The following is a 23,123-nucleotide window of genomic DNA, read 5'->3' as shown; positions in this document are numbered from 1 at the left end:
GACGTCTCAGCCCACCCAGTGGCCCTGGGGCCTGGAGGGGGGCGGTGGGGACTGCAGAGCCCGTGGGTAGCAGGCACCGGAACAAGCCGTCTGCCACCCCACAGGCAGGCTCCCAGCAGCCCACAAGCTGGACCACAAGGCACATGACTTGCAAGCCCAGACTAAAACTAGAATGTGAGGACTTTCCAGGATCAGGAGGCTCAGGACAGCCAGGAATTAAAGCAAGGAGGCGCCCCCTGAGCCTGGGCTCTTCTTTTTTTCTTTCTTTCTTTCTTTTTTTTTTTTTTTTGAGACAGAGTCTCACTCTGTTGCCCAGGCTAGAGTGAGTGCTGTGGCGTCAGCCTAGCTCACAGCAACCTCAAACTCCTGGGCTCAAGCAATCCTCCTGCCTCAGCCTACCGAGTAGCTGGGACTACAGGCATGCACCACCACGTCCGGCTAATTTTTTCTATATATTTTTAGTTTTCCAATTCATTTATTTCTATTTTTAGTAGAGATGGGGTCTCGCTCTTGCTCAGGCTGGTTTCGAACTCCTGACCTCGAGTGATCCTGAGCCGCCGCGACCAGCCCCAGGCCCTTCCTAACGTGGGGCCCTGTGCAGTGTTCCAGCCTCGTCCCGTGCGGCCAGCCCGGCAGAACGCGGCTGCCGCCTGCTCCCCTCTGCAGAGGGAGGACGGGGCAGGTGGAGCCCGAGAGCACAGGTGAGGCAGCAGAGCTGGGTGTGAGCCCAGGCCCTCCACACGGCACCCATGGGATGCCTGGAAAGTTCCGGTCATTCCAGCTTGAGCTTGGAGGCCTGGAATTCCCCCGCCCCGCCTGCCCGGTGGGCACCCGACCCTGCTCCTGCCTGCCAGACGCGGCCCTGGCTTTCCCTGAAGGAAGGACCAGAGCGCTGCCCTCCCCACAGACCCGGCCCCTCCCCCACTGCCCCCGCCCCCCGTCTGCCTGGTTCTTGCCGCCCCCCAGCCTGGCTGCGCAGCCCTACATGGGCCTAAGCCCGTTCCAGCCTTGCCTGGGCCCTAGGAGAGTGGGCGTGGGCCTCCAACACGGGCCTCCAGTGTGGGCCTCCAGCTCGGCCCTGCAAGAGGGCCAGACAGGTGGGGCATGGTGACAGGGCCCAAAGAGGGCCCCAAGTAGAGAGCCCCAGAGAGTCCTCTGGGATACGTCCCCTGCCCTCCGAGCCACGTGCCTGCTGCCTGCCTCCTGCCACCGGAGGGCAGTGACACGGGCCCTGCCAGGACCAGCTCCCAGGGGGCTTCATTCCCGCCCAGGGGTGGGGCTCAGCCCCGCCACACCCTGCAAGAATCCACCTGCCCGGGTGTGCCAAGTCCGGGGTGGCAGGTGTGTGGCCTGGCCCGGGTCCCTGGGATCAGCCTTGCTCAGGCCTCAGGCCTCTTGCCCTCGTCTCTGTCCTTGTCCCCGGGCCATCCGTTCCGGGGTCATCTCGCTCCTGGGCTGCCAGAGAGGCCCCAGCCCACAGCCAGTTCAGGGCCCGTCTGGGGCTTGCTGCTGCCCACGGCGTCCCCCGAGAGGGGGCACCTCTGGAGCCCCCGGCCCTGGCCCACGGCACCCACGGCGCACCCCCTACGCGAGGGTCACGAAGAGGGAGTCCTGGCTCTTGTGGGCCTTGGCGCTGGGGGGCGTGGCCAGGGCCGAGGCCTCCTGGAACTCCTTGGCCATGTAGTAGTAGCAGACGGCGTCCAGGCAGCAGTTGGCGTCCGAGAGCTTGCTGGAGAAGAAGAGGGCGTGGCCGAGGGCGCGGCGCATGGCGCAGGTCTGCGTGCCCAGGGCCGCGTGCACCGTCAGCGCCACGTGCAAGGGCAGGAAGCAGACCACGAACACGGCCAGGTTGGCCCAGACCATGCGGGCGGCCTTGCGGGTGGCCTCGGCCTCCCCCGTGTCGGTGGCCGGCCTCTGGGCCAGGGCGGTCACCACCTGCAGGGTGCAGAAGACCAGCACGGCCAGCGGCAGGTAGAAGCCCACGAGCGAGAACACCGTGGTCTTGGCGGTGTGGCGGGCGTGGGCGGAGAAGCAGAAGCCGCCCTCCTGCGTGCCCAGCACCCAGCGGGCCAGCAGGGAGCCGACGACCAGGGCCCAGAGCGCCGCGCACACGGCCGCCGCCTGCCGCGGGGAGCGGAGGCTGCGGGCCCGCAGCGGGTGCCGCACGGCCAGGTAGCGGTCCAGGCCGATGGCCACCACCAGGCTGATGCTCATGTACCTGTTGGTCAGGTAGACGCCCTGGGAGAGCTGGCACAGCGGCGTGTCGGCGGAGGCGTGCGCCAGCGAGTGCAGCACGAAGGGCAGGGCGCAGAGCAGGCACAGGTCGGCCGCCGCCAGGTTGGTCATGTAGACGCGGGTCTCGGTCCACCGCGGCATGCGGCGGCAGAACACCCAGAGCGCCAGGCCGTTGAGCAGCAGGCCGAGCACCAGCAGCGTGCTCAGGTAGGCGTAGAAGACGTAGGTGAGGGGCGGGGGCCACTCCGGCATGCTGCAGGTGTCGTTCATGGTCCCGGGGCTGCAGTGCAAGCAGGGGGGGGGCGGGGGTCAGCAGAGGGCAGGCCCCGCCCACCCTGGCCAGCGTGCGGGGGAGGGGCGCCCCAGCCCGCGCCCACCCAAAACTCCCCCTTCCCAAAGGAATGGAAGAAACCGTCAGGCCTCAAGGTCTGAGCCCCTGCCCACTGGACGGGTGGGGAAACTGAGGCCTTCAGAGAGACCTGGCAGGCCCAGGGCTGCACAGTGAGGCAGCTCCGGGCTGGACACAGAGCCCTCTGGTCTCCAGAGCCTCCTCTGCCTCTTACTAGGCAGAGAGGAGGCAGAAGGAGCCCCAAGCCCACTCTGGGCCCCAGCCGAGAGGGACCCCCAGCACGCAAGTCCTGGGCAGGGGCCCGAAGGCCGTCAGCCCTCAAGGCAGAGAGAGCTCCATGGGCATCCACCAGCTTAAGGGCACGGAAGCCTGGCTCCAGGACAAAGCCAGTGTGGCCAACCACCCCCATCTGCCCCTCCCCCACCCCCGCCCTGGCAGCAGGGGTGCCTTCCTTCAGCCCACACCTCCGCCCCCACACCTCCGCCCCCACACCTCCGCCCCAACCGGGCCGCTGGGGAGCTCTGGTCTCCCTCCCGCCCCTGTGAGCGCCCCGCCCGGCCTGGGCTCTGGAGGCCCTGCTGAGACCGGCCTGAGGTGTCAGCCCAGGCCCACGTCTGGGCCACAGTGCCCACCTGTGGAGCTCCCTGGGGTCACATCTGGGGTGGGCAGCCCCCCCAGGCCCTCACCACACTGCCCAGGACTGTTGGGAGCTCCTGCAGGGCCACCCTTCTGCTGGCCACGTGGCCTCTCGCCGCCCTGCATGTGCTCGGTGGCCTGGCGCAGGAGAGCCAAGCCCAGCCCAGGGCGGACGTGGGCAGGGCGTGAGGTCCAGGGCAGGGATGGGTTCACCTGACCCAGCCTCTCCGAGCTGGGGAAACCTCGGCTCCCCGTCGCGAGCAGTGCTGGTATCACACGCATGGCATGGCGTGAGATTGCAGGGCCAGCAGGTGCCCAGAGCCTGGGACACGCCAGCCATGGGCTCCACCCCCCTGGTGCCAGGAAGGACCTGGAGGGGTGGGGCTGGGGCGCAGTGGCCTCCCCGCCAGGGCTGGCCAGGGTCACTGTCCCTGCAGGAGCTTCCTGCTGGCCCTTTCAGGCGTGTGGAAGGTAGGGGGACTCAGTCCACAGGGTTGGCCTCCTCCTTCTGCCTCCTCCCTCTGCCTCCTCCCTCTGCCTCCTCCCTCTGCCTTGGGGAGCATGGAGCCCCCCCCATGGGGGAGGGCAAATACCCCAGCCCTGTGACTAATCATTAGTGCTGGACGGGGCCCCCTGGGACCTCCAGGCCCACAGTCCACTAGGGAGGCAGATGCCAGCCAGAAAGAGCGGTAGCCCACCCCTTCCCCGCGCTCTTTAGATGCCACATCCCCACGTGAAAGGGCACAGCTGCCAGCAGTGAGCTTTCCACACGTCCCTGCCCCGTGTGTGACCACGCGTGGCGTCCCTGCACCCCGTGTGTGACCACACGTGGCATCCCTGTACCCCGGTGGCTGCCTCCTTACTCCGGAAGCACTGTGCTTGCTTTCTCTCCGGTTCACGAACAACACCCCACCGGGGTCCTGAGGCCCCTCGGAGGGACCCTGAGCCAAGCCAGGCTCCAAGCACCCCCCCCACGAAGCCCCTGGAACCGAGGCCGGAGCCGTCCCTTCCCGTGTGTCCTGCACACGCAGAGTGCTGGTCCCTGGAGTCCACTGCTCGGGCGGGAGCCGGCGACACCGGACCTGGCGGGGCCGGGGCTGCCCCCCAAAATCTGCAACCCCACCCTGCCCGCCGAGGTCCACCTGCCTGAGAGTCCAGGGCCGGCCCCTCACTACTCTCACGCCCAGGCTGGCTGGGGAGGGGCGCGGGCTGTGAGCCTGGGGGGCCCCTCCTGGCTCCCCAGCCCCACCCCACGGCCCCACCAGCAGGGCAGGTGAGCTCACAGGGCCGGAGCACCTCCTCCACAGCACCCCACACCCCCAGCTCCACCTCTGCCCGGGGTCTCACACACCCGGGGGTGTGGCTCTCAGGTTAGTCTCAGTGTGGCCCTATATTTTGTGGGGAAATGTTAAAAAAAATCCTAACTGTAGTTTTTAAAATTTCCCAGTCGTAATGGAACAGACGCCGGCCAACAGCGAGGAGGGTACAAGCTGCAGGAGTTTCGGGGTGACAGGAGGCTTGGAAGGGGTGCCCTGCTCACGGGCCCTGGCCTGTCATCTGGGGGCCTCCCGGAAAGGTTCGGGGGTCGAGTCCCAGGGTCCAGTCTGGATGGTGTGGGGTCCCCGGAGGCCACCCCGGCCAGCCGACGTCCCGCCTGCCCCTGCCCAGCACACGGATCTGCGTCAGGACATGGGCTAGTTGGTCTCCTGCCGCAGACTCGGGGGCCAGTCCCCCCACGCACACCGGGCCGTCGCTGGGGTCCCCTGGCCAAGGGAGGGGCTGCCACATCCTGCCCAGGGCCGTCGAGGGAGGGGAGCCCCAGCTCGGCTCCCGGGCTGCTTCCTCCTCCGGCGGCAAGCAAGAGGGGCCGCGGCTTCCGCACACGGTGGGCGGCGAGTGTGCCCAGTCTGTGCCGTCGCGACAGGAGCCTGCCACGCAGGTGGGAGGCCCCACGCCGTGGTGTCCGCGCTGCCCACCCGCTGTCTGCACGGGACCCCACACTGCCCAGTGCTCCGCAGCCTGGCGCTGGCCTGGGGGCCCCGCCCACCGGCTGAGCCGGGCTGGGCCTGGGGTGGCTGCAGGGCGGGGGCCGGGTTGGGGGGGGGTGTAGGGGATGGCTGCAGGGCCGGGGGTGGCTGCAGGGCGGGGGCCGGGCCCGCAGAGGCCTCAGCAGAACAGACTAGACAGTCGCTGTCCAGGGTTTCAAAGCCCGTGACATGGGGCTCGATGCCCCTCATGGAGGACACCCCGTCCCCAGTCCCAACCCTCACTGGGCTCCCACAGCTAACCCACCACCCGGCTCCAAGACCCCAACCCTCACCCCACCCTGAGACCCCCCACCCTCACCCCACCATGAGACCCTCACCCCACCCTGAGACCACCCACCCTCACCCCATCCTGAGACCCTCACCCCACCCTGAGACCCTCACCCCACCCTGAGACCACCCACCCTCACCCCACCCTGAGACCCTCACCCCACCCTGAGACACCCCCACCCTGAGACCCCCCACCCCACCCTGAGACCCTCACCCCACCCTGAGACCCCCACCACACCCTGAGACACCCTACCCCTCACCCCAGCCTGAGACCCTCACCCCACCCTGAGACACCCCCACCCTACCCTGAGACCTCCCACCCTCACCCCAGCCTGAGACCCTCACCCCACCCTGAGACCCCTGCACCCTCACCCCACCCTGAGACCCCCACCCTCACCCCACCCTGAGACCCTCACCCCACCCTGAGACCCCCGCACCCTCACCCCACCATGAGACCTCCGCACACCCTTACCCCACCTTGAGACACCCCCCCACACCCTCACCCACCCTGTGACCCCCCCACACCCTCACCCACCCTGTGACCCCCAACCTCACTCCATCCTGTAACCCCCCCCACCCTCACCCCACTCTGGAACCCCCCAAACCCTCACCCCACCCTGAGACCCCCGCACCCTCACCCCACTCTGAGACCCCAAACCCCCCCCCCCCCAGACCCCACAGGTCTGCCTGCTCGGCCCCCTGGCCCCGGTGCTCACCTGCGGCTGCCGGGCCCCTGTGCCGTGCAGACACCTGTGTGCTCCTGACGGCAGGGACTGTGCTGACAACGCGGCCCCTGCTCCCGGTGGGGGTTGGGGGTGCTGGGAGGAGTGATGACGCCAGACGGGAGCACGGGGCTCCCCACCACCTGCGCGTGCCGCTGGGGCTGCGGGGCGAGGGGGTTTCTAGGAAGGAAGTGGTGCCGGTGCCTGGCTGACACTGCAGAGCCGGCTCCCCTGTCCCCGGCTCCCACGCCGGGAGGCTTCCTCTTTCCCACCACCCATTCTGCCCTGTCATTCTGGAAGGCCCGGCCTTCCCAGGGCTGCGCCCACGGGGGTGGGGGTGGGGGTGGGGGGTGGGGGGGGTGCTGCGGTCGGCCCCGCCCCGCCCCCATGGGAGGCCGTGCGCCCGCTCCGGCAGGAAGCAGCCGTCGCTCTGCGGGTCCACGCAGACACGCACCACACACTCGTGTGCACACGCACCCCAGCGGGGGTGAACCCCCGACACGTGTGCCCAGACGCGCTCGGCCGGCCGGTGCGGGGACGTGCGGGTGACCCCCTTCATCCCCCCTGCCCCTCCTCACCTGCCTCCCAGCGCCTTTCCGGACTACCTCTGCCCCTTCTACAACACTCTCCCTCCACCCCTCGGGGCTGGCCAGGCACCTCTGCTCTGTCCCCCGTGCCGACCCCCCAGCCCTCCCTCCTGCCTGCGGTGGAGTCTCCCAGGGGAGGGGTGTGGCTGGCCGAGCTCTGAGCCCAGCGCCCCGCCCCGACCCCTGACCTCGGCCCAGGCCCCTGCAGAGCCACTGGCCGCCGCCTTCTCCCGGCTGCCCCGCCCGGCGTAGCCATCCCACCAGGGGCATGATGCCGGGGCGCGGTTGGGTTTCCTTCCTGCCGGGGGCTCAGATGGTTTCCGCCCTCCCTGTCTCCCCCCAACCCCAGACCCTCCGGGGTCAGCGGATGGCGCTGCCCGCCAGGCTTGGCGCACATGCACTGTCACGCGTGTGCCCGACCACAGGCAGGGGAGTCTCCCCAGGTGTGTTTCTCCCACCGCTGGCCGGGTGGGAGTGCGGCCCTGCAGAGCCCCCGCCTAGGCCAGCCCACGCCCCCCCCAAGACGCTGCCCCCTTCAACGGGGTGCTGCCCCCGCCAGCTCCTCCCCAGCAGAGGCCCGGAGGGCAGCCGCCCCCCAGTCCCGCACCTTCCGGCCGGGCCCGGGCGACTCAGTGGGTTCCAGAAGAAACTGAGCACAGGGAGACCCCGCTGTCTCTGCCAGGGGATGAGGGGCGGCTCTCTCCGCCCACACCCTGCGCAGAGGTGGGGGGGCCCACAGAACGCTCCCCTCCCTCCCCACGGCCACACCCTCGACCCAGTTTCCAGCACCTCGCCTGTTTGATTTTTATCATGGAACTTCTCACTGGTTAAAATAGCTCTTTGCCCACAAATGAGGACGGTGGCAAGAAAACAGAAAAAAAAATATTATAAGGAAAGAAAAAACAAATAACTTCCTGCATGTTAAGTGGGCACTTGTAGGGCACCCCTGCCCCCGCAGCGGCAGCCTGGCCCAGAGCAGACCCCACAGAGGGTGTGGGCGCCACGGGTACCTCGGCCAGGGAACACAGCAGGTGATCCATGAACGGCGGTGGCCCGGCTAAGGCCGGCCTGGGGTGGGACGGGGCCCAGGCCTGACCGTGTCCCTCTACTGCTCCTGGGTCCCTGGGGTCCAAGAGGCCTGGGCGTGGCTGGGCAGGGTCAGTTTCTCGGCCCAGCCCGAGGCCACCAGCCCCTGCCCCTCCTGCCTGCTGGGGTCTGGGGGAGGCCCCGTCCTGCCCTTCCCCGGGTCCTGGCCCATCCCTGCAGACCGACCCACGCAGATGAACCCCCCGAGGGAAGAGCGCCCGGGGGCCGGGTCACCCCAGAGGAGGCCAAGATACCGACGCCTTGGGATTTCTTGCATCGGTTTTGAGGCATCAGATGATCGCGTTACTCTTTTGTCTGGTCACTGTTGTTTTTGTGCCCCCCAAGTGCTGTGCCCAAGGCCAGAGCCTCACTCGCCCACCCGGGGGTGGGGGCAGCCCCGGCCGGCCCTCTGCACCCCGGGCGCTGTGGTGAGGACACGAGGACAGGAATCCACCTCCCCGTCACCCCCAGCACTTTCTGTTCCCCTGTCACAGACCAGGGCCGGGAGTGCACGTCCTGCTGGGAAACACCCGCCCCTAACGCGAGGGGGCCGCTCCCGCCTCTGCTGTCACTGTCACCGTGCTGGGGGGGCCTGTCACCGTGCTGGGGGGGCCGTGCGGCCACAGGGTGCCAGAGACAGGGAGGCCACGAGGCGGGTGCAGGGGAGGGGACGCCACTAGGGGCAAGTGTGGGTTTCTCTGCACCCCCTGCACCCCTTCCTGGGCCGCCCCCCCATCTCCTGCTCTAGCTATTTCCAACCTCCCACAGCCTCCTCGAGGCAGGGTCACGGCCACGGTTACAGCCACGGCCACGCCACCCTCTCACTTGCTCCGGGGCCCTGGTCTCTCCCTGGAGCTCCACAGAGCCCGAAGCCCTGGGCTCAGCCCTCCAGCCTCCGAGCCCCAGGAGAACCCACGCCCCATATGCTCAGCGAGCGAAGACAGGCCCAGGGACAGAGGTGCCAGGGACAGAGGTGCCAGGGACAGAGGTGCCAGGGACAGAGGTGCCAGGGACAGAGGTGCCAAGGTGGCAGCAGGACGCTTAGGGCCTGGTTTGGGCCCCGACAGGCAGAGCCACCTGGGAAGGCTGTGCAGCTGGGTCGCAGAATCAGCTCTGGGTCTTTGGATGCCTGGCGGGTGTGGCCGACCCCACAGCACCAGAAACCCGGCCTGAGTGTCTGGGCCTGCCGGAGGCCCCGTGGGGCGGGAGGTGCTGTGAGGCGGGCGTGGCCAGTGCTGTGAGGTGGGCGTGGCCAGTGCTGTGAGGCGGGCGTGGCCAACCCCGCAGCACCAGACACCCGGCCTGAGTGTCTGGGCCTGCGGAGGGCCCCTTGGGGAGGGAGGTGCTGCCAGGCGGGCGTGGCCGGGTGGTCCTGTCAGGCTGTGACGGAGACGGCTCTCTGTCCCAGACTCCCCATTTGCAATTTCCCCCGTAAAGTCTATAAAGTGGAGACCCTGGCGTGTGGCTGTGGAAGGGTCTGGGGACGGCAAAGCCCATCCTGGTGCGGGGTACCAGGACACTGGCCTGGCTGCAGGAGACCAGCAGTTTCGGCCGGGGGCCCTCAGCTGCTGTGGGCCCTGACCCAGAGGGCCCAGAGGGGACATCCCATGTGACCAGGCTGGACTTCCTGCACAAAGTTGGCCCTGGGCACCCCACCCCCCACGGCCACGGCAGCCAGAGGACACAAGGCCACGGGGAGTGGCTGGGTTCAGGGTGGCAGGGAGGCCAAGGCGGGGGAGGGGCGTGGGCCCTGGTGGGCAGCAGCCAGTGTTGCCACCTGGAAGGGTCCTGGGGGGCAGATGAGGGGCAGAGGCCAGACCCCCGGCTGCCCAAGACCCTCCTGCCCCTGCCGGGGATCTGGCCCCTGCCCGAGCTCTTCAGCCCCGCCCCCTTGCAGAAACTGCTGGGGACATCTTGGGCCCCGCCCTGCAGGGCCACCTCTCTCACCTGACACCCGCCCCAGTGGGGCACCCACGTGCTGATCCCGCTGGAGACCCCACAGTACCCCTGGGGCCCCGGCTTCTCCGCTCCCCTGGGGCCCTGCGCTGCCACGCTGGGGCTGCTCGGGAGGAAGGGAGGGCGGCAGAGGAGCGGCCGGACGCAGCCAGGGCCGGGGGAGCCCGCTGGGCTGGGCAGACTCAAGGGGGCCAGTGCCTCCGCCTCCCCCACCCCTGCTGCCCTATCCATGCCTCTCCCCAGCCCGGGGGGGTTGTGAGGGGTCACCACCTGGGGCTGCAGGGTGCGTGTGGCACCCCGCGCCTCCCCTGCACTCAGGTGCCCACACCCCGACAGGCGCCCCAGTCGGTCGCTGCCAGCCCTGCTGGGCTCTGCCCTGGACACCCAGGGGCGGCCTCCCTCCCCCTGGGGCCCCTTCAGCCCACCCCTAGGTGCCTCGAGGAGGTGCCAGGCCCCCCGCAGGGAGAGGGGGGCTCCCGGGGGGGGGCAGATACTGCCACCTGGACCTCAAGCCACCCGCCAGCCCATTCACCCCCACAGCTCCCGCCCCTGCCCCTGGGAACCCTCGGTGGGGGGTAGGGGGGCCCTGTCACTCCCACGCAGGTTACTGCCCCCCCACCTCCGGCCTGTCCCCTTCCTCCCCCAGGCCACTCCGGGACCTGCCTTCCTAGAGTGCCTCCCTCCCTGGCCCTGCACGGTGCCAGCCTCTCCCGTCCTGGCACCCCTCCCCTGCTCAGGCACATGCAGGGGCTCCCCCTGCCCCACCGAGGTCGCCTGACAGAAGCTCTGAGGTCCTGCTTTCGGGGGGCCCTGGCCTGGGGGGCTGGTATGGAGAGAGGAAAGCCCAAGAGAGTGGAGTGTGTGTTGCTCTCATACCTGCCTTCAGCAGAACCCCAAAGCCCAGCGGTTGCATTCCGGGCAGGGGAAGGGCAAGTCTCCCCAAGAAAGGAGCAAGTGCCCCCCCCCGACCCCACGAGGGACCGTGCCCACCTCCCCTGCCAGGGCAGCAGACCTCGGGCTCGGCTGCTTTGCCACGGCCTAGGGCGGGCTCCGGAAGGGGAAGGTCTGTCCAGCGCCCAGGAGACAGAGGCAGGTGTCCTGAAGGCCCCCTGAGAACGCTGCCCAGAGTCCTCAGGTCCCCGTGCCGCCCCAGGACCAGCAGCCTCCGGAGACAAAGGCTGGGCAGGACGACACGGAGGAGACGCATCTACGCGGCTCCCAGAAGGGAAGCAAATGGTCCGTCACAAATAAGAAAAGACGCGCAAACGCAACTGAAAGTGCCCGCAAGGCCGTTTCTCTTCTGCCAGACAGGAAAACCCAAGAGATCGGCAACGGCGCATTGAAGACATTACTCACTGATGTCTAAGGGGACGAAAACGCCCACAGAGGCGACATCTCGCAAAATCTGCTCTGTAACCCAGCAGTGCACTCTGGGCATGCACTCACGGCCAGACGCACACAGCGTGGGGAGCTCGCTGCAGAGGCCACGTGGGGGGACTGTCCCACCCTCGGGGGCCTGCAGCCCCCCCACCCCCACAGGGCCCTGCTGGAGCGAAGTGAGCTCACGGCACAGGACACTGGGTGTCGTCAAAGGATGGAGAATGTCGCTGTGTGATGCCACGTGGTCATCTCCAGGACACAAACCTAAGTGAAAAAAGCGCGTGCATATAAAGCTCACTTACGTTTTTTAAAACGGAGCCATCAGCTTGTATTTTTTTACAAATGGAAAAATAAGCTACAGAGCTTGTTTTATTTTTATTTTTTTATTTTTTTTTAAGACAGAGTCTCACTCTGTTGCCCAGGCTAGAGTGAGTGCCGTGGCGTCAGCCTCGCTCACAGCAACCTCCAACTCCTGGGCTCAAGCGATCCTCCTGCCTCAGCCTCCCGAGTAGCTGGGACTACAGGCATGTGCCACCATGCCTAGCTAATTTTTTTTTTTTAAGTTGTTTGGCTAATTTCTTTCTATCTCACTCTTGCTCAGGTTGGTCTTGAACTCTTGAGCTCAAGCAATCCTTCCGCCTCGGCCTCCCAGAGTGCCAGGATTACAGGCGTGAGCCACCGCGCCCGGCCTACAGAGCTTGTTTTAAATTAAACTGTTACCTGTTAGTGACAGGTGGAATGGGGCGAAGGGACAGGGACGGAGGCTGGACTTTAGTAGAAATACCCTGGCTTGTAGGTTTGGCTTTAGAACCATGTAGGTATTTGTGCCATTACCCAATTGAATTAAATTAAATTTTAAGAGGAATTTTTAAAACTGAAAGCAAAATGGCATTTAATGGACTTGCATTATCAGTTGATAATATAACCCTACCAAACTCGTCCAAGTGGTTTAAAAAATCTAGTCATCTGGCTGTACATGTGGATAGGCCGAGTACAAAAAGAATGACCAAAAGATATTTTAATTATTTTCAATAATCATTTTCCAAGTGACTTTATGATTGATTGATTCCAAATGACTGTCTGCACATCAATATAACCCAAGATCTTCAAAAGTACATAAAAATAAGCTATTTTCAGTAATCATTCTGTTGATGGTAGTGTTGGTACTGATAATTTGAGAATACTGTGTGTCATAGGATAAAACAAATGGGTAATTATGTAGGATATCTTTGAAATGTTTAGTGTGGGATAAAGGAGATGCAAATGTAATAACAATAACTAAAAACTAGCGGGGCGAGTTGGCACACACCTGTCATCCCAGCACTCTGGAGGCTGAGTCAGGAGGATCACTTGAGCCCAGGAGTCCAAGACCAGCCTGGGCAATGGTTGCGACTCTGTCTCCACAAAAAAAAAAAATTAGCCAGGCACAGTGGATCCCGCCTGTAGTCCCAGCTACTCAGGAGGCTGAGGCAGGAGGATCGCTTGAGCCCAGGAGTCCGAGGTTGCAGTGAGCTCCGATCTGGCCACTGCACTCTAGCCAGTCCGAGCAACACAGCGAGACCCTGTCTAAAAAAAAAAAAAAAAAAAAAGTAAAAGCTATGTAGATCTGAATTTGAATAGAAAGCATCGGTTTGTACTCAGGATGTGTCTTATCTCAAAACGATACTTCTTAGTTCTGTCCACGGACAAGGCCTAAAGACGACTAGCCCAGTAGCAGCAAGCACCCCGACATCCAGACTGCAGTCTCTAAATATGGTTTCTCTTGAACCCCGACATCCAGACTGCAGTCTCTAAATACGGTTTCTCTTGAGAGGAAAAGGGGCCCCTTAGAGAGTGGGGCGCAGTCGGGTCTGGGTGAGAAGCTGCACGTGGTGGTCCCGGGGTCTTCTCCTGCCGGAGAACAGAGCAGCCGTCAGAGCCGCCTGGGGCCGCGTCTAAGGGACCCGGCACCGAGCCACACGGCAGACCACACCGGGCAGAGATGGGGGCATTTGAGAGCCAGCAAGGATGATGGTTTCAGTGAATTGGAACATTTAATAGTTTAGCTTCATAAATTTGTAATTACGCTTTAAAAATTCATGAGTCACTTTCGAAAGATGCTAGTGAAACAGCTCATTATTTTAAAAACTGGTAAACAAAGGGAGAAAACCTGCATTTACCCTGCCCCCCCTGCAAACAGCACCCCACGTGACCACGTAGGTAAGGAAAAGAAGCTTCTCTTTACAATATATTTCAGCTAATAAAACGAGTGGAGAGAGAATCAGACTATCACTGCTTTGTAAATTCTTTGAATCAGTGAAACTAGGACCAGTATCCATCATCGATTATACTAGGTCACTAAATAGGGAATGTCCAATTTCTAACCAAAAGTGGACTTTATTATATCTCCAACAAGAAGCAGTACAGTTAATCTAAGTTTGCACCTAAACTATCGACACAGTTTTGCCATCTGAGTGGTAGCTTGCTCACGCCAGCAGCGAAGAAGCCTGGAGAGCGAGTGGTGATGAAATCGCAAAAGGCGTTTTCCACGGCTTGTTGAGAATTGAACATTTTTCCTTGCAAGAAGTGGTCCAAAGCCTGGAAGAAGTGGTGGTCAGTTGGTGCAAGGTCTGGTGAATACAGTGGATGACAGAGAGTTTCCAAGTCCAGACTCTGTAGTTTGAGCAGCGTTGTTTTTTCCATCATGTGGTCTTGCAAGAGGATTGGCTTCTCTCTATTGACCAATCTCAGCTGCTTAATCGCAAGCATCCTCATCGTTTCATCCAGCCGGTTGCAGTAGACACCCGCTGTAGTCAGCTGACCACGCTCATGAAGCTGTAGTGGGTAATGCCAGCGCTGGACACCAAACAGACACGGTGAGTTCTTTTTGATGAATATTTGGCTTTGGACTGTGTTTCAGCACTTCATCTTTGTCCAGCCTTGTGGAACTCTTGCCATTGTCTAAAAGAATCTATTTTTCATCACGTCTAACAATACAGTGTAGAAATGGTTCACCTTTATGTCGTGACAGCAAAGAAAGACAAGTTTTGAGACGATTTCTCTTCCGACGCTTGTTTAATTCATGCAGAACCCATCTATCCAGCTCCTTTACCTTGCTGATTTGTTTTAAACGATCCGATATTGTTGGAATAGTAACGTCAAACCTTGCAGCTAATTCATGCGTAGGTTGAGAAGGATTCGCTTCCACTACAGCTTTCAGCTCATCATTATCCATCTTGGTCTCAGGTTGCCCACGTGGCTCCTTTTCAAGATTGAAATCATCAGAATGGAACTTTTCTCAAACCATTAACGTTCTGCGTGTTCATTAGCCACATCCTTCCCAGACACTTCAATGACGTTTCAAACCGCGCTGCCCTGGTTCCATGACGGAACTCATATTCAAAAATAACACACATTTTTTACTTAACCCATGATTTCACACAAAAATTGCTTTAAAAAATGTGGAAGGTAATCACAAACCAAAACATGTGTTTGAAGGACTGAGGAGGTACCTTCAGAACAGGAAAAAAAGAAACCAAGAAGAGTCAAAGTGAGATGTCAGAGATAGCAACTGTCACTTAGTGCTTAAGGAAACCGGACATTCCATACTTAATGACCTAATATCGGTTGTGCCTTGTCTTTACCCATCACTGCGCAAAAAAGTCACCTCTAAAAGGAGCAGTTTATTTATTTATTTTGAGATAGAGTCTCACTCTGTTGCCCGGGCTAGAGTGTAGTGGCATCAGCCTAGCTCACAGCAACCTCAAACTCCTGGGCTCAAGCGATCCTCCTGCCTCAGCCTCCTGAGTAGCTGGGACTACAGACAAGTGCCACCATGCCCGGCTAATTTTTTCTATATATATTTTTAGTTGGCCAATTAATGTCTTGCTATTTTTAGTAGAGACGGGGTCTGGCTCTTGCTCAGGCTGGTTTTGAACTCCTGACCTTGAGCGATACTCCCACCTCGGCCTCCCAGAGTGCTAGGATTACAGGCGTGAGCCACCACGCTCGGCCTAAAACGAGCGGTTTGAAACAAGGAAGGGTTATGGCCTCCCAGGCTCTGTGTGTCCCAGGCCTCGCCTGCCCCGGCTCCTGTCCTGGGCCACTTGGGCCCGTTCTCGGGGCAGCTCACAGACATGACGACCGGCTTCCCTCAGGGCGAGTGGGACCGAACCCGCCCCAGACAGCCCCGCCCGCCCGCTGATCTCAGCAGGGGCTGCACCGCTGCCTTTGCCGCACTCAGGACAGTCCCGGTCCGGCGCCCTCCCGGGGAGGGAGTCCCAGAAACGGAGGAGGCAGGGGCACAGGGCCTCTTGGAGGCTGCCTGCCACGTCCACCCTCAGCGGCCCCTCGCCCAGCGGAGCCCTGTCCTGGCCCTGCCGGGAGCCCCGCCCCATGCACTCGCTGCAGCCACGGCGCGGAGACCACCGGACGCCCCACTTGGGAAGAACCACGCCCGAGCTTGGCGCCGCGCCCTGGCTGGCCACCCGAGACAGGGGCAGGGCGGGCAGGGAACACGGGCACAGCACCGGAGGAGTGCGGGCTGCAAAGCCCCGTCCGCAGGGCCCTGCACCGGGAGCCCCGGAGGCGAGTGGAGACGGGGGACATGCAGACTGGGCGTGGAGCCCTCGGGCGGTGGCCGTGGCCGTGGCCGGTCGGGGCACTGAGCCAAGGTACAGTGGCGCCTCTGCTGATGGACCACAGCACGTGGCAGCGCCGGCAAGGGGCAAAAAAGAGACAGGTGCCAGCTCCTCAGTGCCCCTCTCCCCGTGGGGGCAGCGCCAGGCAGGCAGGGGGGACCACCTGTCTCAGTGCCAAGGGCTCCTGCCTTTTTGTGGACCTGGGGGTGGGGCTGGGGGAGGGGAGGGACAGGCCTCAGCCCCAGCCTTGAGGAGGCTCCAGGTGGCTCCAGGTGGCGGTGCCTGGTGGGAAGGGGCAGCGCAGGGCTGGGCCACCTCCCCGGAAAGGCCACACACAGGATCCGGGCTCGAGCCAAACTCCGAGGACCCCAGCTCAGTCAGATCAGTTACTGTCTTTAATGTAACGGTGAAGTTGTGACTCCACCGCACCGCAGAGCCCCGCCGTGGCGCCCCAGTCAGGCGCCACGCTCTTCCTCAGAAACGCACGGGAGGCGACCGGGCGGCGCGGAGACTGGCTGTGCGTTTGGCAGAGTGAGCGCAGCGCTCGTTTCCCAGCGAGGCGCGGAGAGGGTTATCGCGGTCAGGTGCTTTCCAAGTCCTTGTGTTTCATTCATAGCAAACGCTTTGCAGATAAAGGACACACACAGTGTCTGGCCTTTGCTTCCAGACACGCTCGGCTGGAGGTGGCGGAGGTGGGGTGCCGACCATCGCCAGGCAGAGTGACGGCCACGTGGCTCGTATGCTTCTGCCTGTTTCTGTGTGCGGGACAGTCGCTACAGTGCAAGCTCTACACACCCCCTCCTTTAGCTCCACAGTAGTGCAGGAGAGGACGGGGCTCTGCAGTGGCCCTGAAACAAGTGACCCCCAAGTCTCGGCGCCAGGGCGGCAGATGGGGAAGGGCCCCGGGCCCCAGCGAGCCCGGGAGGGGACCCACAGCAGGTGCTCTGCGCCGTCTACGCAGGAGGGCAGCTGCAGGCCCCATGGAGCTGGGGTGACCGCACTTGGGCTTGCCAGGCCTGGGGCGGCAGGTGCAGAACAGCTTCCGCTCAGCTATACATGTGCATGTGCACACACAAACATGCACACACATATACACACACACAGGCGTCCACACACGTATGCAAACACACGTGTTTATGCACACATACATGCACACATGAGTACATGCATGCACATGTATGCGCATGCATGTGCACGCAGGCACACATAATGCATGTACGTGTGCATGCATGCACATGTGTGCACACGTATATGTGCACTACCTACACACATGTACACACATGCACACACGGGTATATATGCATATATGCACAAACATACATGCATGCACAGGTCTATATGCATGCACGCTTCTGCTGTGCCCCATCCATGGGAGGAGCACTCAGGTGGAGAGAGAGAACTGTCAGCCCAGGAGAGCCTGAGCAGGAGGACGCATGTGTGGTGCTGACTGCTCTGACCTGGTCCTACCCCACAGGGTCTCACACAGGTTAGTGCCGTCCAGGACCACCCCGTGCCTGGGAGACGAAGCCCATTCCACACAGGTGTGGGACCACACCCATTCCACACGGACCCTGCAGAGCCGAGGGCTCCTCAGAACTGGGGGCTGGGCTGCCTCCATCGGCTCACTTGGGCGGCAGCCGCTGCACCCCTTCCCCCAGCCCATGCTGCACGGGTGGGGAGACCAGGGTCCGGGGTGGGGGGGCAGGAACTGGCTCAAGTCCCCCAGGGGTGTCTGAAGAGGAGAGAACTGGAATGGCCAGCCCGGACTCTTTCCTGGTATCAGCTGGTGAGCTGGGACTCCACGCGCAGGGTTTGGGACAACGACCAGGACCAAAGGGCTGGGAAGCAGCGGCAAGGCCAGGGGCAGATGCACTGACAGGCTGCGGAAGTGAGGAAGGCCACGGACGCGCAGGAGGCGGGGGCTGCGTTTGCGGGGCGGGGGTCTGGGGCAAGGTGGCCAGCGGAGGGGCTGGCGGGGAGCACAGCACTGCCTCCCAGGGTGCAGTTGGGGCTGGAGACAGGATGCGGGTCGCTGTGAGGTCTGGATCGGAGTTAGGGTTAGAGCCAGGTCAGGGTCAACCTGGGGCATCAGGAAACGGCAGACGGTTTTTACTTGGTGCTCGATCACTTTCACAACCTGCAGCAGCTCCGGTCCCTTGCCGGGCTCTCGTGTGCAGGGCGGGCTGGCATTCATGTCCTGGGCCCCTCCTCACCCAGAATGCTCAGCCCTGCTTCTCCTCCCACCCCTGCCACCCTGCGGGGCATCTCGGGGTAGCCCCACTGCCGCCAGCCTCTTCCAGCCACCCACCCTCATGCACTTGTTCTTTTTCTCAAGCACATGTTTGCTGAGCACCCCTGGCCAGACCCTGGGCCAGGGGGGCTCTGACGCCCTCCTCCTCCTCCTCTGAAGCCAGTGACAGTCACACAGCTCTCGGCAGGGCTGGGGTTGGAGCGGCAGGAAGTTGACACAGATAAGGCAGATCCGGCAGGTTCTGCGGTTGTGCGGAACCACTGCTGTCTGGCGGCCGGGACAGTTAGGTGCACGCCCCCGGGGGAGAGGCAGGACCACGAATCCTGCCCCGCGCCAGGGCAGCTCTGTGGGTGCAGCTCCCCGAGCACGAGAACTGTCCCCAGGGAGCCCTGCCGGCCGGCACGTGGAGCCCAGCCTCGGCCACTTGTCCGGCCGATGCAGGGCCCCCAGCCCTGCCCTTCGACCCTGCCCTCTGGACAGCCCTGGCTCTGGTTAACCGTCTGCCTGCTCCAACGGCCTGGCTGGCCGCCAAGCCCTGCAGAGGACCACGCACCAGCTCAGGCAGGTCTCACAGATCCCTCTGCAAGACACGTCTGCATGCACAGAGTCCATTTCCTCAACACCCCACCCCCGTGCTCAACCCACTGAAGTGTGAACCCCGCCACGGCCAGCCCACCGGAGTCTCTCTCGCCGAGGCCCCTTTGGACTCCCGTGTCCCAGGAAGCCTCTCAATCCACCTGCCAGCAGCGTTTGGCAAGGCTGACCAGTCCCTGGGGCTTTTAAAAATTGCTCTAATACGGTGTTGAATAGACACAAATGAACACCCAGTTATGCACCACGGGTGATCTCTGAGTCCCCCTGGCACCCTCCCCTGAGACGCCCCAGAGGTAAATATCTGTGAATTAAATAACACACATACAAAACTCAAGGGTTAAATAAGTAATCAAGGGGACACAAAATATTTTGAACTAAATGATCATGAAAACATGACTTATCAATATTTGTGAGATAAGGTTAATGCCACGCTTAGGGGAAAATTGTAGCTTTAAGTACCTGTATTAGGAAAGAAAGGTCTAGAGTCACTGATACAAGATTCCACTTTGGGAAGCTAGAAAACGACAACAAATTAAACCCAAGTAAGTAGGAAAAAGGAAACAAGAAGGAGTGGAAATCTGATGTGGAAGGAAAACAACAGGGAAATCAGTAAAACAAAAACATGGTTATTTGAAAGATAATAAAGTCGACAAGCTTCTGGCTAGATTGATCAAAAATATTACTCCATAAGTTACTAATATTAGAAATGAAAGATGAGATACCCCTTCATATGCTACAGACATTAGAAGAATAATAAAGGAATATTATTAGGAACTTTATGCAAATGAATTTGACAGCTTAGATGAAATGGACAAACTTTTTAAAGCTCACAATTTGCTAAAATGTATATAAGAAATATAAAATTTGAATAGTGTATGTCTACTAAAGTTGTTGAATTCTTCTTTTTTTTTTTTTTTTTTTTTGAGACAGAGTCTCGCTTTGTTGCCCAGGCTAGAGTGAGTGCCATGGCATCAGCCTAGCTCACAGCAACCTCAAACTCCTGGGCTCAAGCGATCCTCCTGCCTCAGCCTCCCGAGTAGCTGGGACTACAGGCATGCGCCACCATGCCCGGCTAATTTTTTCTATATATATTAGTTGGCCAATTAATTTTTCTATTTATAGTAGAGACGGGGTCTCGCTCTTGCTCAGGTTGGTTTCGAACTCCTGAACTCAAATGATCCGCCCGGCTCGGCCTCCCAGAGAGCTAGGATTACAGGCGTGAGCCACCGCGCCCGGCTGAATTCTTAATTTAAAACCTTTCTACAAAGAAAATATCTCACCCAGATGGTGTTACCGGTAAGTTCCATCAGACATTTAAGAATAAAGCAACACCAATCTTGACCACTTCAGAAAATAAAGACTCTTCCCAGCCCATTTTCTAAGTCAAGTTTTATCTTCATACCCAAACTAGGAAAAGATATTACAAGAAAAGTACAGACTAATACCATAATAAGCGCAGACATATAAATCCTTAATAAAATATTAGCAAATCGAATCTAGCAATATATAAAACAAATAATATATCACAAACAGATATCCTGGAAATACAAGGTTTATTTCAACATTAAAACATCAATGTAATTCACTACATTAATAAAGAAGAAAATTTATATAATCCTCTCAATAGATGTAGAAAAGTATTTGACAAAATTCAACACTTGTGAATGGTAAAAACTCTCAGCAAACTAGGAAAAGAAGGAAACTTCCTCAACCTGGTGAAGGGCATTTACAGGAAACATCACACCTAACCGTGAAGACTGAAGACTTTCCCACACATTCAGGAAAAAAGACAGTGCTCTCACCACTTCTGTTCAAAATGGTACAGGAAGTCCTAGCGAGAGGAAATGAGGGGTACAACCCCACACAGATAGGAAAGGAAGGAGTAAAACTATCTATCGCCACAAATGCCATAATCGTGCATGTAGAAAATCCTGAGGTATTTGCCAGGAAAAAAAAAAAAAAACACCAAAAAAATGAAAAAACTATGAACCAATAAGTAAATTAGCAAGGTTACAGGATACGAGATTATTATACCAAAAAAATGCATTTCTATATACTAGCAACAAACAATTGGAAAATAAAATAAAGCATGCAATACCATTTACAAGCATTGAAAAATGAAGTACTTTGGAGTAAGTGTGAAATGTGTATGCTCAAAGCTACAGGATTTTGCTGGGAGAAATTAAAGAAGGCCTAAATAAATAGACAAGTATACCATGTTCATGGATTGGAAGATGTCTGTTCTCCTTGTGTTGTTCTATGGGATTGAGCCAATTAAGCATCAAGCATCATGTCCTGTTGGTTTTGCTGTCTGGGCATACCTTAAAACTTGCCTATTCTCTCGGCCTCTGTCACCTCCTCCCTCACCCAGGACACCACCTAAATGTCTGCAACAGCCTTGGCTGTTGCCAACCTCCAGTTCACCCTCAGGACTTCAACCAGAGAGATTTCAAACATGCATGTGTGAGACCCTGGTTTAGACCACACAGTGGCTCCCCTACACCCACCAGACAGAACTCGAGCTCCTTAAGTAACACACAAGGCCCCTGCCTGCCTCTCCAGCCTCAGCCCTTGCTGTGTTCTTCAAGCCCACTCCCCAAACGGCAGGCACAGCGAGCAGTCTTTCCACCCTCCGAGCATGCCTAGCCCCTTTCTTGCCCTTGGCTGACCCTTACCTGGTCAAGGAACACCCCACTGCCACCCCCCCCCCCGTTCCTGTGTCTACTCACTTTCTGACTCTCTGGATCACCTGTGTGCAGACAGCCCTCCCAGTGAACTGCATGCACCGCAGGGGCAGGTGTTGCATGTCTCGGCCACATCTGCGGTAGTGTGCCACCCACCCCCATGTGCTTGGGGGTCTTCAGAACGGAGGAACAGTGGGCAGCGAGATAGTGGGTGTAGGGGACTGACATATATTTTCCTAGTTTAAGAATTAAAGTTAGTAACGTATGTGTTCTGCCCAGAGTGTTTGAAAGTAATCTGTTCCAGACAGGCTCCCTGTGATAAACAAAGGTGTTGCCTAGAGGCATAACAAAGGATCTGAGCTGCGAGTAGCAAGAGCAACCCCGCCCCACGGCATTGGGGTCTAGAGGCCACACGATAAACATATTGTTCCTGTGATTGCTGCATACACCCCATAAGATAGGTGGTTAGTCAATGATGGGTAAGACCCCTCCCGTGACATATCCGTGCTGCTCAATGTCCTCACTGGGCTTGCAGGAGGAGGGGTGAGCCCTCGTCAGCTGGAAAACGGAGACACCTGCACATGCCACTACAGTGCCCCCACGTCACACCTGTCTAGGTCCCAGGAACCCACAGGGCACAAGGGCTGGTCTAGCCCAGCCAGGGCTGTGCGTCTCCTGGCAGATTTACAAAGGGATCGGGCGTCCCAGGCAGCTGAGGATGGGCCCAACCTGAGCCCTGGCCTGGGTGGGGGAAACCGTGCGTGCCTCTGACTAAACCTGGCGCCAGTGCTCCCCGGCACCCCTGAGCGAGCAGGTCTGTGGTCCCAGCCCAGACTCAAGGCGCTATCTGTGGGGAGACTGACTGTTCGAGTCCCAGCCCTGCCCGGACAGCCCGAGACTGCGGCCGGAGCTCCTCTGGGACCCGCAGAGAGCCGAGTGCCCCTGGGCTGGCAAGGCCGGCCTGCCCACCAAAGCCCTTCCTCCAAGCCAGAACAGCCCCTTCCCCTGATGAAGCAGCTACAGCCAGTGCTTCACGTTGGGGTCCAAAGACTCCAAATTATCCGCAGGAATAAAGTGACTCTCCCATCAGTTTCAAAGGGCAGCAAAGCTGGCTTCGATCGTTGAGTATTTGGAGAGAAAAACCCAACAAAACCCAAACCAGGCATGCGTGGGACACTGCGAGAGGCATGACTATGAACGGCGGGAGAGCGCGACCCGCCGGGCGTGACCGCCCTGGCCCCAGCCTGTCCCTCCTCCTGGCAGGCAGCGCAGCCGGCCAGGCCCTCCCCAGCTCCGTGCTCCTGGGCAGCAGGATCCCTGTACGGTACTCACCCCGACGGACGCTCAGACGCCCGCCTGCAGGGAGTGAGAAGACGCCAGCCCCAGGACTGGCAGGACACAGTTCCCACCGGGGCACCGACTGCTGTGTGGAGCCGGAAGTGACACCGGGAGCAACCCACGCAGGTGGTGCAGGTCAAAGTCTGCGGAGCGGGAAGGAAATGCTGGGGACACACGCCCAGACCCGCCCGCCTGGCTCCGCCAGGGCCACCCTCCCCCGTGTCCCGCACCGAGCGGAAGGGGCTCCACCCGCAGCCTGCAGTGTAGCCGGGACCCCAGTCTGGGCCTGGCTCTGGCCACAGCCCCGGACACCATGGAAAGGTCAGACTGTGCCTTCAGGTGTTCCGGAGAGTTCTGGCGCCTGGTATCCC

At 60.4% G+C, this 23,123-nt stretch overlaps 1 protein-coding gene across 2 annotated transcripts; it reads right to left on the bottom strand.

The window, feature by feature from the left end:
• Positions 1-328: 328 nt before the first annotated feature.
• Positions 329-22,836, bottom strand: GPR35 (G protein-coupled receptor 35). 2 transcript variants are annotated; one of them, XM_012755722.3, is made up of 2 exons: positions 22,747-22,836; positions 329-2,515 (listed from the first exon to the last, which is right to left on the bottom strand). In XM_012755722.3, the coding sequence occupies exon 2, from the start codon at positions 2,503-2,505 to the stop codon at positions 1,585-1,587; it is 921 nt and encodes a 306-aa protein (XP_012611176.1). In that variant the 5' UTR covers positions 2,506-2,515; positions 22,747-22,836; the 3' UTR covers positions 329-1,584. The 2 variants fall into 2 exon arrangements, with proteins under 2 accessions (XP_012611176.1, XP_075862234.1); XM_076006119.1 differs by lacking the exon at positions 22,747-22,836 and adding an exon at positions 6,252-6,459.
• Between the last annotated feature and the right edge of the window lie 287 nt (positions 22,837-23,123).

Source organism: Microcebus murinus, chromosome 8 (assembly GCF_040939455.1).
Source record: "Microcebus murinus isolate Inina chromosome 8, M.murinus_Inina_mat1.0, whole genome shotgun sequence".
In the NCBI taxonomy this organism is placed as follows: Eukaryota; Metazoa; Chordata; class Mammalia; order Primates; family Cheirogaleidae; genus Microcebus; species Microcebus murinus.
Note: the sequence above shows the minus strand (reverse complement) of the source record. Positions and strands in the feature narration are given on the sequence as shown.

Coding starts and splice junctions, on each gene's coding strand:
- GPR35 (XM_012755722.3), bottom strand. CDS start 2,505: ATGAACGACACCTGCAGCATGCCGGAGTGGCCCCCGCCCCTCACCTAC.